The following is a 15,519-nucleotide window of genomic DNA, read 5'->3' as shown; positions in this document are numbered from 1 at the left end:
TCGTTATGAAATTAGAAACCCCAGGGGGTAGAATATAATTTTGAGAACCACAAGAGTAATTCATATTTAATCAAATTTCATGGAGGTGTATTTGTAATTTATTCAAAATATTTTATTTATTGAACTAACTTATTTTTGAAATTCCATTTTGAACTTGCCATTTATGGTAACGTGGCTCCGAACAGTGCTACTAACATGCCAATTTAAAACTACATTTTCAAAATTCGTTTTCAACTCATTATTCAAAAGGAAAATGCGTGAGAGTTCGAAATTGCAACGGTTCGAATGCCCTGAATACCAAAATGACCTCGTTTTGATAAATTTTTTTTTTTTTTTTCTTTTCCCTTCTTTCTCGAAATTGGTTTGAGGGAAAGAGAGAGAAACAGAGAGGCCAAAGAAAGAGAGGAAAATGAGAGAAGAGGCGATGGCGGAAGATAAGGAAGATCGACGGTGATGGCGGCGTAAGATCGACGGTGGGTATCGTCGATCGACTGTTTTCTCTACTTTTTTTTTTTTTTCCTAGCAGATCTGGATTTGAAGATGAAGGAAATTTTTTTTTGTTGATGATGATGTTGATGAAGATGATGATGATGATGTTGATGAAGCTGTTGATTCTCTCTCTCTGTGTTGATGTTGTTGAAGATGATGATGCGATGATTTTCTCTCTTTCTTGTCTTTTCTTCTTCATCTTTCTTCATCTTCATCTTCATCTTCTTCAGAAACTATTGTGTGTTTAAGAGAGAGGGGCAAGGAAAAGAAAGGAAAAAGAAAAGGAAAAAAAAAATTCAGAGCATTCAAGCCCTATATGTTCGGGCGACGTGGCACGACCGTATTAAAAAGCAAAATGCTTGGAACCTCTATTTTTTTATTTTTCTCTCCAATCACTAGCCCCCACGTGTATGTGGGATAGTGGGGGTGGGGGATGGTGGGGGTCTATATCATGGTTGTATTAAAAAAGGTCTGGACTGTCTCCAGTTTAGAATTGGGACAATTTAGGGGTTGTTTGGTTTTTATATTGGGTTAAATAATTACAAAAAGACAAAAAAAAGTCAAAAAATTACAAAAAAAGTCAAAAATTACAAATGGACAAAAAAAATTCACCATTCCAAAGTTAAAAAACCAAAAAAGCCAATCAAGAATATCAAACGAAAAAAAAAGTTTCAGGCTAAAAAAGTCAAAAAAGCCAAGAAACTAATTAAAAAAAGTCATTGCCAAACAAAGACTTAATTTAGTTTGGCTTATTGGATTCATTTTGGGTATTTTTTGATAATTCAAACCGTTCATAATTTAAGATTTCTTGAGTACATTATCTATGTAAAAAATTACGTCGATCGGATAACGGATACTATGTACTTAGATCACTTTTGTTTTAAAAAATGGATAGTCAAAAAATTAACGGTTCATAAAAAAGTGATCCAAATATATAGTATCCGTTATCTAATCAACGTGATTTTTTATAGGGATAATGTACTCAACAAACCTTAAAATATAAACGGTTTGAAATATCGAAAAAGACCCAAAAAATAGGCCTAATAGGTCGGACTGGACCCTCTAGTCTAGATGATGAACTGGAGACAAGCACAGCCTATTTAAAAAAAGGAAAATACTTGGTAGTCCGAAACTAACTGGCTCGAAATTTGCTCGAAACCCAAAACGACGTTGTAACGACGTCGTTTTGGGTTTCCTCTTTTCTTTTTCTATTTTTTCTTCCCTTTTCTTGCTTTTGAATACAGAGGCGAGAGACAGCAAGAGAGGAGAGAAGAGAAGAGGAAGAGAGAAGAAGGGGAAAAGATGGAGATGGTGATGGCTTCGACGGTGATGGCAGTGATCGCCGGTGGGTATCACCGATCGCCACTCTACTTTTTTTTTTTTTTTTCCGAATGGATCTTAATCTGAAAATGAAGAAATAAATTTATTAGCTGATGATGATGTGTTGATGATGATGATGGTGTGTTGATGAAGATGTTGATTTATTTATTTATTTATTTTATTTTTTCTAGTGAATCTAGATCTGAAGGTGAAGGGAGGAAAAAAAAAATTTGTTGGCTAATTTCAGTGTTGATGATGATGATGATGTTGATGAAGCTGCTCCCTCCTCTTTTTCTGCTTCTGCTAGGGATGACAATGGATAACCTACCCTGTGGGTATCCATGGAGACCCAACCCAAATACATGGGTTTCCCCTTTTTTTCTTATCCATTGGGTAGGGTAAGTGATATTCTTTAAATATCCATAGGGGATGGGTACCCACTAATTTCCCCATATGTTTTTTTTTTTTTTTTTTTTTTAAGATTCACAACCAAAACTAAATATACATTCAATTTTTTTTCTTTTATTTATTTATTTATTTTTTCAGGTTCACAACCAATTTTTTATTTATTTTTTTATTTTTTATTTTTTATTTTTTATTTTTTTTTAAGATCCACAACCAAAGCTAAATATACATCTAATTTTTTATTTTTATTTTTAAGGTTCACAACCATTTTTTTTTTAATTTTTAAGATTCATAATCAAAGCTAAATATACATTCAATCTTTTTTTTTGTTTTTCTTTTAATTTTTTTTTTAAGGTTTAAGGTTCACAATTTTTTATTTTTTTTATTTTTTTTATTTTTTTAAGATTCACAACCAAAGCTAAATATACATTCAATCTTATTTTATTTTATTTGGCTCAACAATAAAATCAAATACACATTAATTAACATTGTCATATTATTCTTGTCAAATTTTATGCATATCTAGAATTTTTTAAATTTATTTAAAAAAATTAAGGACACTGTCTAGTGCAGGTTTCGGTTTGCTTTTCTATGTTATTTTATTTTGTTATGTATTGTAATTTTCAGAATGGTTTGCTTGTTCTGAAATTTCAATTAACGAGTATGAATCTATTTGCTTTATGTTATCACACAATTTATACATCATATATATATATATATATATATATGAACGTATTTGAAAATAAGGAAATTATAGAGAATCAAAACAAGCATGAGTCGTGATTGGTTAGAAAGGATGGATACAAAGATTTATTTGCTGGAAAAACAAAAAGGGGATACAAAGTCTTACTAAATAATTTTTTTTTAAAATAAAAGAAATTTTCTTAGTTATGAACAGATTTAACTGAAATCAGCTTGTTTCCCAATGTTATGCTTCATTTATTTAGATAGAAAATATTTTTTAATGAAAAATATTTTTTATAAAAAAAATTAAAAATATATTTTTTTATATTTGGTGGTGGTGGTGATGGAACGAAGGTGAAAGTAGAGATTGTGACATAGTGGTGGGGTGATGGCGGCAGTGATGATGGTAGTGGCTATGGTGATGGTAGTGTGACAGTGAAGGTGAGAATAATGGTGATGGTGTTGTGAAATTAGTAAAAATTTAATTGAAAAAAACATTTTTTGTTTTTTAAAAGTAACAAACAACAGACTTCGTGGGGGACTAAAGGAAGAAGATGGAGGATGGATTGGGTGTGGTAAGACATAGATATCTTAAAATGAATGGTTCAGATTTGTTAAAGGTATAATTAGATTTTGGATAAATTAAAATGAATGGTTCAAATTTGCTAAGAGAAAGATGGTTTAATGTCTAAAATATCCGTGGCTAAGAGATTAACAAACAATTCCTTATTTATGCCCTGATGCAATTTAATATGGGTCTTATAACACTTTCTTAAAACAGGTTCTTTCACATTTTATTTCTTCAAACAGGCTCTTATAACATTGTAATCAAGTTCTTGTAACATGTAGGGGAGAGAGAGTGAGAGAGAGAGATGGTTGTAATTTTTTTTTAATCTTCCACGTTCTTCCACATTTTTTTTTCAATTACTACAATTTATTTGATTGTCTCAAAATTATATATTTGATTATTATAAAACAAACTTTTTAATTAATTAATTAATGTGTATTTGATTTTGTTGTTGAACCAAATAAAATAAAATAAGATTGAATGTATATTTAGTTTTTGTTGTGAACCTTAAAAAAAATAAAAAATAAAATAAAAAAATAAGTTGTTAACATTAAATATATTAAAAAAGAAAGAAAAAAGATTAAAGGTATATTTAGATAAAACCTTTATAAAAAAGAAAAGAGAAGGTTGTTAACATTAAATATATTAAAAAAGAAAGAAAAAAGATTGAAGTTATATTTAACTTTTGTTGTGAACCTTGAAATAAAAAAAAATAAAAAAATAAAAATTTGTTAACATTAAATATATTAAAAAAGAAAGAAAAAAGATTGAAGGTATATTTAGTTTTTGTTGTGAACCTTAAAAAAAAAAAAAAAAAATTGTTAACATTAAATATATTAAAAAAGAAAGAAAAAAGATTGAAGGTATATTTAGTTTTTGTTGTGAACCTTAAAAAAAAAAAAAAAAAATTGTTAACATTAAATATATTAAAAAAGAAAGAAAAAAGATTGAAGGTATATTTAGTTTTTGTTGTGAACCTTTAAAAAAAAAAATTGTTAACATTAAATATATTAAAAAAGAAAGAAAAAAGATTGAAGGTATATTTAGTTTTTGTTGTGAACCTTAAAAAAAAAAAATGGTTGTTAACATTAAATATAAAAAATAAAAATGGGGATTAAAGTGGGTGGGAGAAAATCTATACCCATTAAGAAATGGGGAGGATGGTACCCATGGGAAATGGGAAATGGTGAATGGAGAAAATTTATTATAGGGGAATGGGGATGGGGAATTAATATCCACCCCATTACCCCCATTGCCATCCCTAGCTTCTGCTTGTGTTTCTTCTTCTTCTTCAACTTCATCTTCAAAACAACGAGAAAGAAAAAAGAAAAAAATATATACATATATATATATATATATATTTAAAACGATGTTGTTTTGAATTTGGGACAAATTCGAACTCAGAAATTTCGGACTGCGTATACCTGTAAAATTTTTTGGAAATTTACGTTTTTAATATGCAATTTCATGGCCAGACATAATTAATTATAAAACAAGTAAGCTTTAGAGGATCCCGTCTCAAATCTCAAATTTCAGTGATCTTGTGCCAACTTTAAATAGTTGGATTTAAGTGATATTGTACCAAATCTCAATTAATGTCTTTTTTTTTTCTTTTTTTCCCTTCTCCATTTATGTATTAATTAAGGGGTTGTTTGGGGTGTCCTAAATAAGTGTACTTTTTGACTTTTTATGAAATATGGGTTGGGTATGGGTTGGGTTTGAAATGATGTGATAAAGAGATGATGTGACTTAAATAAGATAATGTGACTTAAATAGGATAGTGATTTTTTGACTTTTTAAATTTTTTTTTAAGATGCCAAACTTGGCCTAAGTTAAGAATCCCACACAAAACTTCTAAAAATTACCATATAATCAAAATTCACATATGAATTCATTATTAAGTGAATCAATCACCATGTTTATTTTCAGTTTTTTGAAAACACTTTTCAAAAAATTCTACTTTCTTATTTTTCGTATTTTTTTTTGATTTTATTGAATTTTTTTAATATTTTAAGTAATTTTTTTTTAAATTTTTAGACATACCTAATATAAATACACTTAAAAAAAATATAATTTTCGTAAAAAAAGTCTTTTAAAAATTCACTAAATACTAAAAATATGAAAATTCAATATATTTTTCGTATTTTTTTGTATATTTATTCACTTTTAAAAATATTTTTACACAAATATTTTACTTTTTAAATACATCTAAGTAAGGTACATCTAAAAAAGTAAAAAAAATGTTTAAAATTTTAAAAATATTCATTAAAAACAAAAAAAATACGAAAAATAAAAAATAAATTTTAAAAAAATTAAATTAAAAAAACTAAAACCAAACTATTTTTATTTTGAGCTATATAATATTTTAAAAAGGGAAAGAGTAACCAGATTATGTAATTTTTCCAATAAATAAATTATATGAAATCGTGATTTAAGTTATATGGCCTGGTTTGGTTTAAATTTGGTGCCGTTGATTTAAATTTGAAACTGATTTTGTCATGATCCGCTCCCGTACTTAAGGATTAAGTATTGTGATAGTCAGTATCTAAAATTATTTACAGTTAATTTTTGAACAAATAAATAAATGCGAGTGAAAATAATATTTAAGTAAGGGTATCAAAATAATCGTTTGAGCTTCTACTTTTACAATAAAATTTATTGACCAAAAGAGTTGATATTTACATATGAAGAATAGAATTATAAATGCGATAAAAGTGCTATGTGTATCTATTCCGTAGCCCCGTGTTTAAGACTCTCCAACAGCCATTTTTGAATTACATTGTTTCTTGAAAATTTGTAAATAGCTATAAGCATATGACAGAGTGAGAAATATTATACAATGAATATAAGGTATAAAAATTACCATGAACAATTATTTAGCTAAAAAATAGAGATTAGTTTGGTAACTAAAATATATAACTAATTTTAATCACATAAGCAAAATACGGAAATCATATAAGCAAATACTCATAACCACGGTACAGAACAGAACAGAACATAAGTCACAGCAGTGACAGTCAGAAGGTCAATGGATTCATGACAATACAGAGGTACGAACTCAAGAGGTGGCTCGTACGGATTCTAGAGATGGCTCCCACAATAATATAGCAATTAGCTCCGCACAATATTTTGTTCTGCACAGAACAGAGGTCAATGGATCCATGACAAACAAAGGGCCACAAGCTAACCAATCAGAAACCAGTGGTTTACTTAAGTCTCCTAAGACATGGGATTCCTATGATAGTACTTATAGAAAATAATTACTTATAAAATCATGATAAAATAATTTCTAAAATTTAAATAAATATTTCTATGAATTTCAATTTGAGCAAATATAGTTAAGAAAGTAATCCACATAGTTGAAACATTAATATAACTACAAAACATAAATTATATAAAATAAATTATAATAACTCAAAATATTCATAAAATATTTTATAGTGACTCAATATATACAAAATATGTTATGATAACTCAAAATATCATATAACTTACCTTAAAATTAATAACTTACACTTTCTTTTCACTATTAAAAACCTTCTTAACTTCAAATATTTTCTTTTCCTTTCGTAATTTGTTTTCCTTGTTCTATTTATAGCACCACTCCTCCTTTTATACTAGGCTATACTATTTGCTCATCAAGTTTTGGGTGACATGTAGCCACACCACGTGGCCTCTCTATGCAGCTGCCATCATTAAGCTCTAAATATTGAAGGTTATCCCTCAAAGTTTTAGTAATTGTATTATTAGTTTTTATTTATTTATTTATTTATTTTACAATGACCCCTAATGTAAATAAATTACATTTTATTTTATTTTATTTTTATGAAATATTTAATTAAACATTTATGATTTTTCTCATTTATAATTAATTAATACTAATATAAAATTAAAGGGATAACTTAAATTTTCGAATTATTATAGATTTGCACCAATTTTCTTATTTTTCAAATCAGAATCGAACCACGAATTCGTACCAAAAAAAAAAAAAAAAAAAAAAAAAAAACTGAACCAAACCAAACCTACTGTATTGATCTAGACCGATTCAATTTGTGAATATATCAATTTTCGTACTAAACCCTAGTAACCAGCCAATTAGAAGACAATCAAGAAACTGTAACCTTGACACAATCCTTTCTAACAGATATTATCTAGACCGATTCAGTTTGTGAGTTTTTCAATTTTCTTACTCAATACTAGTAACCAGCCAATTAGAAGACAATCAAGAGGTTGTAACCTTGACACTATCCTTTCTAACATATATATTATATTATTGTACTGACGTCTTTAGCATATGAAAAAAATATAACAAATTTTATAATTTTTATATAATTGCACAAACCTCTTTTTTTATCACGATTAAATGGACCGAAATTAATATAAATAGTGCAAAAATACAATAACAAACAAGGGAAAAATATATATATATATATATATATATATAAAAGATGACAATTTTTTTTTTCTATCTATTTGGCTAACAAATCATAGATGAAACTGAAACTAAGTGTATATAAATTAAAATTTCAAGAGAAATAAATGTAATTATGTTAAAACTGTAGCCATTGGACTTGTTATATTTTTTCTTAATATCATGAAAGGAGGTCTGTGAAATTTATTCTATGTGTAAAATATTTAAGCTTGTTTATTGAGTGAATAAAATTATTTACAAAAGAAAATTAGATTAGTCTAATAATTACAATGACATAATTTTATTATATTTTAAAAAATAATGACCAATATTTGTCTTAAGAAGAATAATTGCACGTGAATTTAAAAGTATATTACTATGATTTATTTTTAAAAACAAATGTAATAAAATTTTGTAAGTACTCCATACTATAATACGCACAGACTTAAAATTGACTAATTATTAAGAGGGATTTTTAAAAAAAAATTCATAATATTAAGATTTTATAAGATAAAAGATATATAGTATTTTTATAATAATTGGATCTCTCAACATTTTTACAAAAAAAATTTAACCCAAAGAAATTTCGATTTGATGCAGGGAAATTTCACCCTAACATAATTTTTTTTTTAAAAAATTTTTACAGTGAAATTCTTTTATTTTTAAAGAGAAATTCCGAAAATTTATACGATAGGATTACAAAAAAATTTTAAAATTTCTTAGATACGATCATAGAGAAATTTCATCAATAAACTTTAGTTAATAAAAAAATATATTAGACATTTCCTACCATCCAAAATTTTGAGAATGTTTCACTAAATTTTCTATTATTAAACTAATCCTCGTGGACTTGAAGCCTCTCCCAACTGCAAAGATCAACGGTCGTAAGCTTCCGTAATTTTCTCTCTCTCTCTCTCTCTCTAATCTGTATGTTGTGGCACGAACGCTTGCATTTTCAGGGTGGATTGCAATTTGCAAGATTAGGAGCAAATAGAGATTGATCAAATGTTGTGATGCTATTTTACCGATGATTTACCAGGGTTTCTGAGAACCTACATTTTGTATAATCATCTCTCTCTCTCTCTCTCTCTCTCTCTCTCCCTCTTACACTCACAGAGCAATTATGATTTTTTTTTAATTAATTAAATTACTTGTTTAATCTGCAATATCAACCGTTGTGATTATATGTTATCTATTTAAGTTAATATCTTCTACCTGTTGATTGATAGAAATAAATTTGGTAGTGTTTGGTTTATTAGGAGGAATGAAATGCATTTGTTATTCCTCGATCTTCTTATGAATGAAAAAATTTGCAATCCTAATATTTTTAGTGAATTAAACGTGAGAATGGATGTTATGATGGAATAATTATTCCATTCGAACTTAATTTCAGTGAACCAAATAATACTTGATTGTTTGAGAATTGTACTCGCTGTTTGGTCATCTCTTGTACTACACATATTTCCAATTATGCATGACATCGATCGGTCTGTGTGCGAGTCTGTCCTCAATCTCATCCTCTAGGTTTGTAATTTGCTTGGGTTCAAAGTGATTTCATTCTAATTGTATGATCAGATACGTGTCACATTTTGTCATTTTCTTGATAACTCGGTATTTGACTTATTGAACTGACTAATTTGGAGACCAATCCTACTATACACTGCCCAATTAAAGCTGGTATGGATTGGCCCCATAAAATTGTTTGCACCTAGGCCCCGTTTGTTTTCAGATGTAGAATGGAGATGATTCATAGTGAAAGGATTAATAGTGAGGGGATTGATAGTGAAGGAATTAAGTAAAATTGTGTTTGTTTTGATGATAGTTGTTAATGTAGGAATTGTTAAATTATTTTTATATAAAATAATAAAACAAATAAAAAAATATAAAAAATTAAACATTAATGCTTAAAAAAAAATTCCCAATATGTTAAAAATAAAAAAATTTGTAATCCCCTCTCTATTTTTCTAATACCACCTCCACCTCTACCTTCTCCATCCCAATCCCCCTTCCAACTACCATCTTAATCCTCTCTTCTATCCTAATCTCTTCCCCAACTCTACAAACAAACACAATACTAAATAATCTCACCTCCATCTTAATCTCCTCCCATCCATTGCACCCCAAAACAAACGGGGCCCTAGGGAGTTTCGAACCTGAGACCTTGGAGGAACACACCCCCAGGCCTTGACTACCAGGCCAACCACTTGGGGTTGTGTCACATTTTGTTATTGCAATCAGAAAGATTCAAAGATGCACTAATTATCATGATATTGAACGTATGAGTCACACAATGAAACTTTAGAAGGGAGTAATTGCGTGAAAATTAAGACACGAGACAGTGGTTCTGAAAATCAGTTTGGTTTAATGTTTGGGAGATCTACAATCACTTATCCAAAAATAAAAGAGAGGAGATTTTAGGAGGCTACATGATTCCTTGACCAACTGACCAACTAGGCTACCTCTTAGGGATCTAATTAACATCATTACACAAAACACCTTGCTGCCGTTGTACTATAGGCAATTAAGCGCATAAATTTTTTAGGTAAAAGGAGAAATGCTTACTATGGAAGAGTATAGTAGAGAGATCAGAACACTCCGTCAAGTTCCTCAACACTTTCGGATAAAGTCCTAATAAAGAATGAAAACTTATATTTTTGCACCATTTAAACTTGGCTGCTTAGGCAATGCATGTTGAGCATCCAACCAAGTCAAAAATTAAAAGAATATAACAATGACAAAGGGAGACAATGTATGCAAGTTTCTTGTATTTTGGTTCGTTCAAGAATCAAAACTCCATTTAAACTTGGATGTGGTTTTCAGGTCAAGGGATTTGAGGTTAAAAATATTTGACAGTCAGCTATTAGAGGTGCTATTAGAGGTGGAGAGAAAAATTATAGAAGAAGATAAATTGAGATAAAATAGATGTATTTTAGTAAGATTCTTGTAGCTAGAAAAGATTCCTTAGAATGATTTCAAATAACTACTTTTATATAGTTATTTCAAATCTATCATGATAAAGTTATTTAATTCAATCTTGAAATTCATAGGTAAACTATCAAATTAAAATGTGAGTTATTCTCCTTGAATAATAAATGTCAAATTATTCACCCAAAAAAAATTACAATTCACCCAAAAAAAATAAATAAATGTCAAATCCATGCATTTCAAGTCCACATTCATCCAAACTGACCCTTACAAATTATGGGTTGTATTCTTTGGATTGTTTCAACCTCTTCTTATATTGATGGATCCTCCAATTTACTAGTGAATCTAATTTGTGCTCATAATTTCAAGTAAGGGCTCTAATGGTATCAGTAGGCTCAGTCCCCAATTAGGAACTTCTTTCTTTCTGATGTTAGGGTATAGAAAATACAGTTTGTTAACGAAGAGCAATGACCTTAACGGATACTTAGATATCCGATACTATTGTCCAAGTGTCCAGTGTTCACATACTTAACAAATTTAGAAAAATTCTTGTAACATAGGTTTTCATTCATACTTCTAATGATTGACTTCTTTCTTTCTTTTTTTCTTTTTCTAGTAAGAAAAGTTGAAGAAAAAAATTCGGGCATCATCAACCTCTTTCTGTTTCAGTATAACGTACTCTTTCACCTTAATAATACCACACACGCACACACACACACACACACATACACACACCGAGTTATGCATTAATCAATTTTCTACTGGATTCTGCTGACATGCTATCTTCAGAAATCATCCTCTGATTCGCTAGAAGATGTTGTCTCAGGCTTATCTGACATAAAATATGACCGGAAATTTTGGAATCTCACTGGAGTTCCTGTGGGCGATGATGGTGGCGGTGATGATCCTACACTTGCCACATTCCTCTTCTGTGCCTTCCTTGTGATGTCAATACAAACTTGATCGACCATATCAAGAAAATCCTTCACAATAACAAACAATTGCAGTGGGTGCGCCCCTTTGTCCTTGGAAGCTCCTGCTTGGTAATATGTCGTCGTTCTCTTCACTAGCTCCATTACCCTTGTTTGTTCCTCCCTAACCACTTTAAGCTCTTCCTCGCATTCCTCTAAAAAGCCTTTCATTTCCCTCACATATCCACCTCTTTCGCCATTCCCACAGCTCATCACAAGTTGCCGAATCTCGGCAACTCGAGCCGTGAGTTTCGAAGACATATTAACGAAACTATCATAGTCTACGGTGGCTGCTTTCTTTACATTAGAGAATTCAACACTTAAGCCTCCTAACACGGGTAACCCTAACATTAAGTACTCTCTGTATCTATCTTCCTTGGCTATGATGCTATCAGAATTTAGGTCAGTATCATTGTTACCTTGATTACCCCTTCTTCCAAGGCTATGGTTTCGGTTGATTGTACAACGTTTACCCTCAGACCGAGCTACTTGTTCCACGACAAATTGAAGTAGAGTAGTCTTACCATCAGTGCTTTTCACGTAGGACAGTTTTCGAAGAGCGTTGAGGTTGAAGCCTTGTGCATTCCCTCTGGCAGTTCCAGCATTCATACGGTTACCAGCTTTGAGAATTGCTTCAAGAAGTTTAAAGAAGATTCCACGAATCCGTAATTCCTTGCAACCTAATTCGAGGGTTTGCAGGGACTCCTTGAGATGCAGGATTTCAGAGTCGTAGTTTGACCTGAAAAGCATTGCATCGAAACGGATAAATGCCGAGGGAATAGCTTTCAGTATGTAATAGAGGAAAGATTCAGCATCGGGGAGTTTTGTTGGGTTGCCATTGAATTGAAGGATTTTGGATTGTTCTTCTTGGGTTGGGGAAATTTTCGTGAGTTTTTCGAGGATATCAGAGTCAAGGCCTCGGCCGTCAAGGAGGGCATCAAGAATTTCTTTGCGAGATACTGCAAGAGATCTGACTACTATAGCTGTATTCTGGGATTTCCGAGGCTCGAGGATGAAATTTTTTGTTGGCAGACCGGGGTTGGAAGTGGTTGAGCTTGGGATTTTATTGCTTTCAGTGGGTTTTTGATTGGTAGTAGTATATCCAAATAGAGCTTCCATCATATCATCATCAAATCTGATAAAAAAGCAAAATCAGAGACAAAAAATGCAAATGTCAATTATCAAGGGGACATCAAAGGTAGGTAGATAAAAATATAACGTACGGTTTGTTTCAGTGAAAAATTAGAAAATGTTTTTGCATTTTTTGGCGTTTGATATAACAAAAACTGAAAGTCAATGACAAATGTTTTCTACATACCATGAAAAACAAGTTTTTTTTGCCCGGAAATTGTTTTTGGCTTTTAAAAAGTAGAAAACATTTTCCAAATTAAGCTCTTATGAAAACCACCACACAACCACCACCGTACCACCAATACCGCCACCGCCACCGCCACTGCCACTCACTTCTACCACCACCACCATCACCACCACAACAAATGGAATGTAATTTACCAAAACAAATGGAATGTAATTTCACCAAAACAAATGGAATGTAATATGTATGAGATTTCAGGGGTAATTTACCGGAATGATCCATCATTGATCTCATCCCAAACCATTGAATGATCAGCGTTGGCTGCAACCTTATCCCAGTGCAGCGGCTTCAGTTTCATCTGGAAATCACCTGTCCCTTTTGTGCTTTCTCCGATGGAAGATGCCTCCCCCCTGCTATTGCTGCTTGTCTTCCCCCTTGGTACAGGAGGGGGTTTCAATGATGAAACCAAGCCACCTGCCCTAGGTGGTGGAGCAGGGTTTCTCTTTGCTGAAATCGGTGGCATAGGAGGTGGTGTGGGAACTTTTTTAAGAGGAGGCGGCGGCGGCGGCGGCGGTGGTGGTGGTGGAGGTGGAGGTGGAGGTGGTGGTGGTGGGCTGTGCTTCCTTGGCCCCGTTGGAGGTGGAGGAGGAGGCTGAGGAGGTTGTGGCAGAAGAGGCCACCGTGGCAGTAGTACTGGTTTTGGCACTTCGGCAAGAGCAGCTGTATTCCACGGCTCACGAAGCAACGGAATTTCCTGAATTCCTTCGGAGTTCTTGGATTTATCGCTTCTAGCATCAATCCTCTTCTCTTCTTCTTCTTCTTCCTCTTCTTCCATTGGATTAATCCAAACTCTAGAGAAACAACTCGTAAGTTGTCCTCGTTCAACTTTTCTCAAATAAAGCACATCCAGCCCGTTCTCATCAACAATCAATCCTTTCAGGGTTCCCCTTTGTTGCCTGTACTCCTGATGACTTGCCACCATCTCTTCTCGACGAAAACTTGAATTTAATTTATTTCTTTGCCGATGTCGAGCCATGGCTAGTTTGTAGATTATCAAGAATATGATCCCAGCAATAAGTAGAGTACTTGCAGCTGTGGCCACAACGGCTTTAACAATTCTCTGATCTTGCGGCATTTGTGCCCGAGAGAGAGAGAAAATCAATGTTCTTTCCTGCCAAGAAAATGAAAGAAAGTGAAAGAAAATTTGTTGTTCTTGCCTTTCTGTTTTCGGAACAATGCAAATATAATATGTTTGGGTGTTTTGGGCTTTGGATTGCTGACAGTTTCAAAGAAGGTTGTTAGTGTTGGTTGGTTTGGTTTAACTCTTTCCTGACTTTTGTCTTTTTGAAATGACATTTAATTAAGATAGGCAAGGGAGACTTTAGTAATTTGACATTTTTATAATTTAAATGTTACAATATGTATATGGTCAGAGTTGGGGTCGAGGATTTACTAATGTCCTATCTGAGTCTGAGTACCATTGTAATGGACGAAATATGTATTAATGTGATGTCTTTAGGAGTATTATATCACAATAACTATGGTAGTGACATTTCTGTATTTGTTTATTGTAATTTGTTATTGCTGTGACATGTTGATATTTCTATATTATTATATAATGTTTGGTCATATATTTCAATAATTTGCATCTTTGTCCATTGTTATTACCAATTTAATGCTAGTTTAACAACAAGAGGCGCGTCTCAAGAAACGTACGTCACAAGTTTAAATCTGGTGAAGTGTTTGATCTTTGGGACTATTTAGGGCAAAACCCAAGTACCCTAATTATCCAAAATAATACTTATGTTGTGTTTGGTTGAGGGATTTGAGGAGGGATTTGGAAAGGGAAATGGAAAAGGTAGGTGAAATATGAATAAAACATGCCTAAATTTCACCTAGTTTCACACATCTTTTCCCTTTCCCTTTCCAAATCCCTCCCCAAATCCTTCAACCAAACACACCATTAGTGACAGTTCTAAATCCAACTGTCATTTGGAATTGATGTCACCTAACCTGCGAATACAAAACATATACAACTATACAACAAAATTAAAAGATTGAGGACTAAAAGCGCATATTTTGGAGACAAAAATGCAACAAAATGTGTACTTTATAAATCATGTGTATTTGGTTGTTTTGATTTCATTGAGATTTCATTGACACTTTCAAAATTACTCCAGCTCTCGTTAATCAATTTGGACAGGTGATTGTTTGTGATCATTTAAACTCACATTTCGTAGTTTAATGATCAACTGATAAAATTAAAATTAAGGGCCAAAGTGTAACAAAAGGATAGTTTAAGGACTGTCGGTGTAATTAGTGTTCTATGGCCAGCATTGAGCTGGAGAAGGTAATAGCTGCTACTGGTGTTTCACTATCTTTGTATAAATAATAACCAGTTGTTACTATGTGCAGTGACTTGTAAGAAATA

General features: G+C 31.5%; 1 protein-coding gene across 1 annotated transcript; it reads right to left on the bottom strand.

The window, feature by feature from the left end:
* Window positions 1-11,351: 11,351 nt before the first annotated feature.
* Window positions 11,352-14,419, bottom strand: LOC114258411 (formin-like protein 8). The gene is made up of 2 exons (XM_028198370.2): window positions 13,358-14,419; window positions 11,352-12,908 (listed from the first exon to the last, which is right to left on the bottom strand). Exons 1-2 carry the CDS (start codon window positions 14,221-14,223, stop codon window positions 11,588-11,590), a joined length of 2,187 nt encoding a protein of 728 aa, XP_028054171.2. The 5' UTR covers window positions 14,224-14,419; the 3' UTR covers window positions 11,352-11,587.
* Between the last annotated feature and the right edge of the window lie 1,100 nt (window positions 14,420-15,519).

Source organism: Camellia sinensis, chromosome 4 (assembly GCF_055761805.1).
Source record: "Camellia sinensis isolate YWXY chromosome 4, ASM5576180v1, whole genome shotgun sequence".
Classification (NCBI taxonomy): Eukaryota; Viridiplantae; Streptophyta; class Magnoliopsida; order Ericales; family Theaceae; genus Camellia; species Camellia sinensis.
This window is presented reverse-complemented; position numbering and strand designations above follow the sequence as displayed.

Bases quoted from the DNA above. Each gene is read 5' to 3' on its own strand.
- LOC114258411 (XM_028198370.2), bottom strand. From the start codon at position 14,223: ATGCCGCAAGATCAGAGAATTGTTAAAGCCGTTGTGGCCACAGCTGCA. The intron at 12,909-13,357 runs GTAAATTACCCC...CTTTTTTATCAG, and splicing joins ATCAATGATGGATCATTCCG to ATTTGATGATGATATGATGG.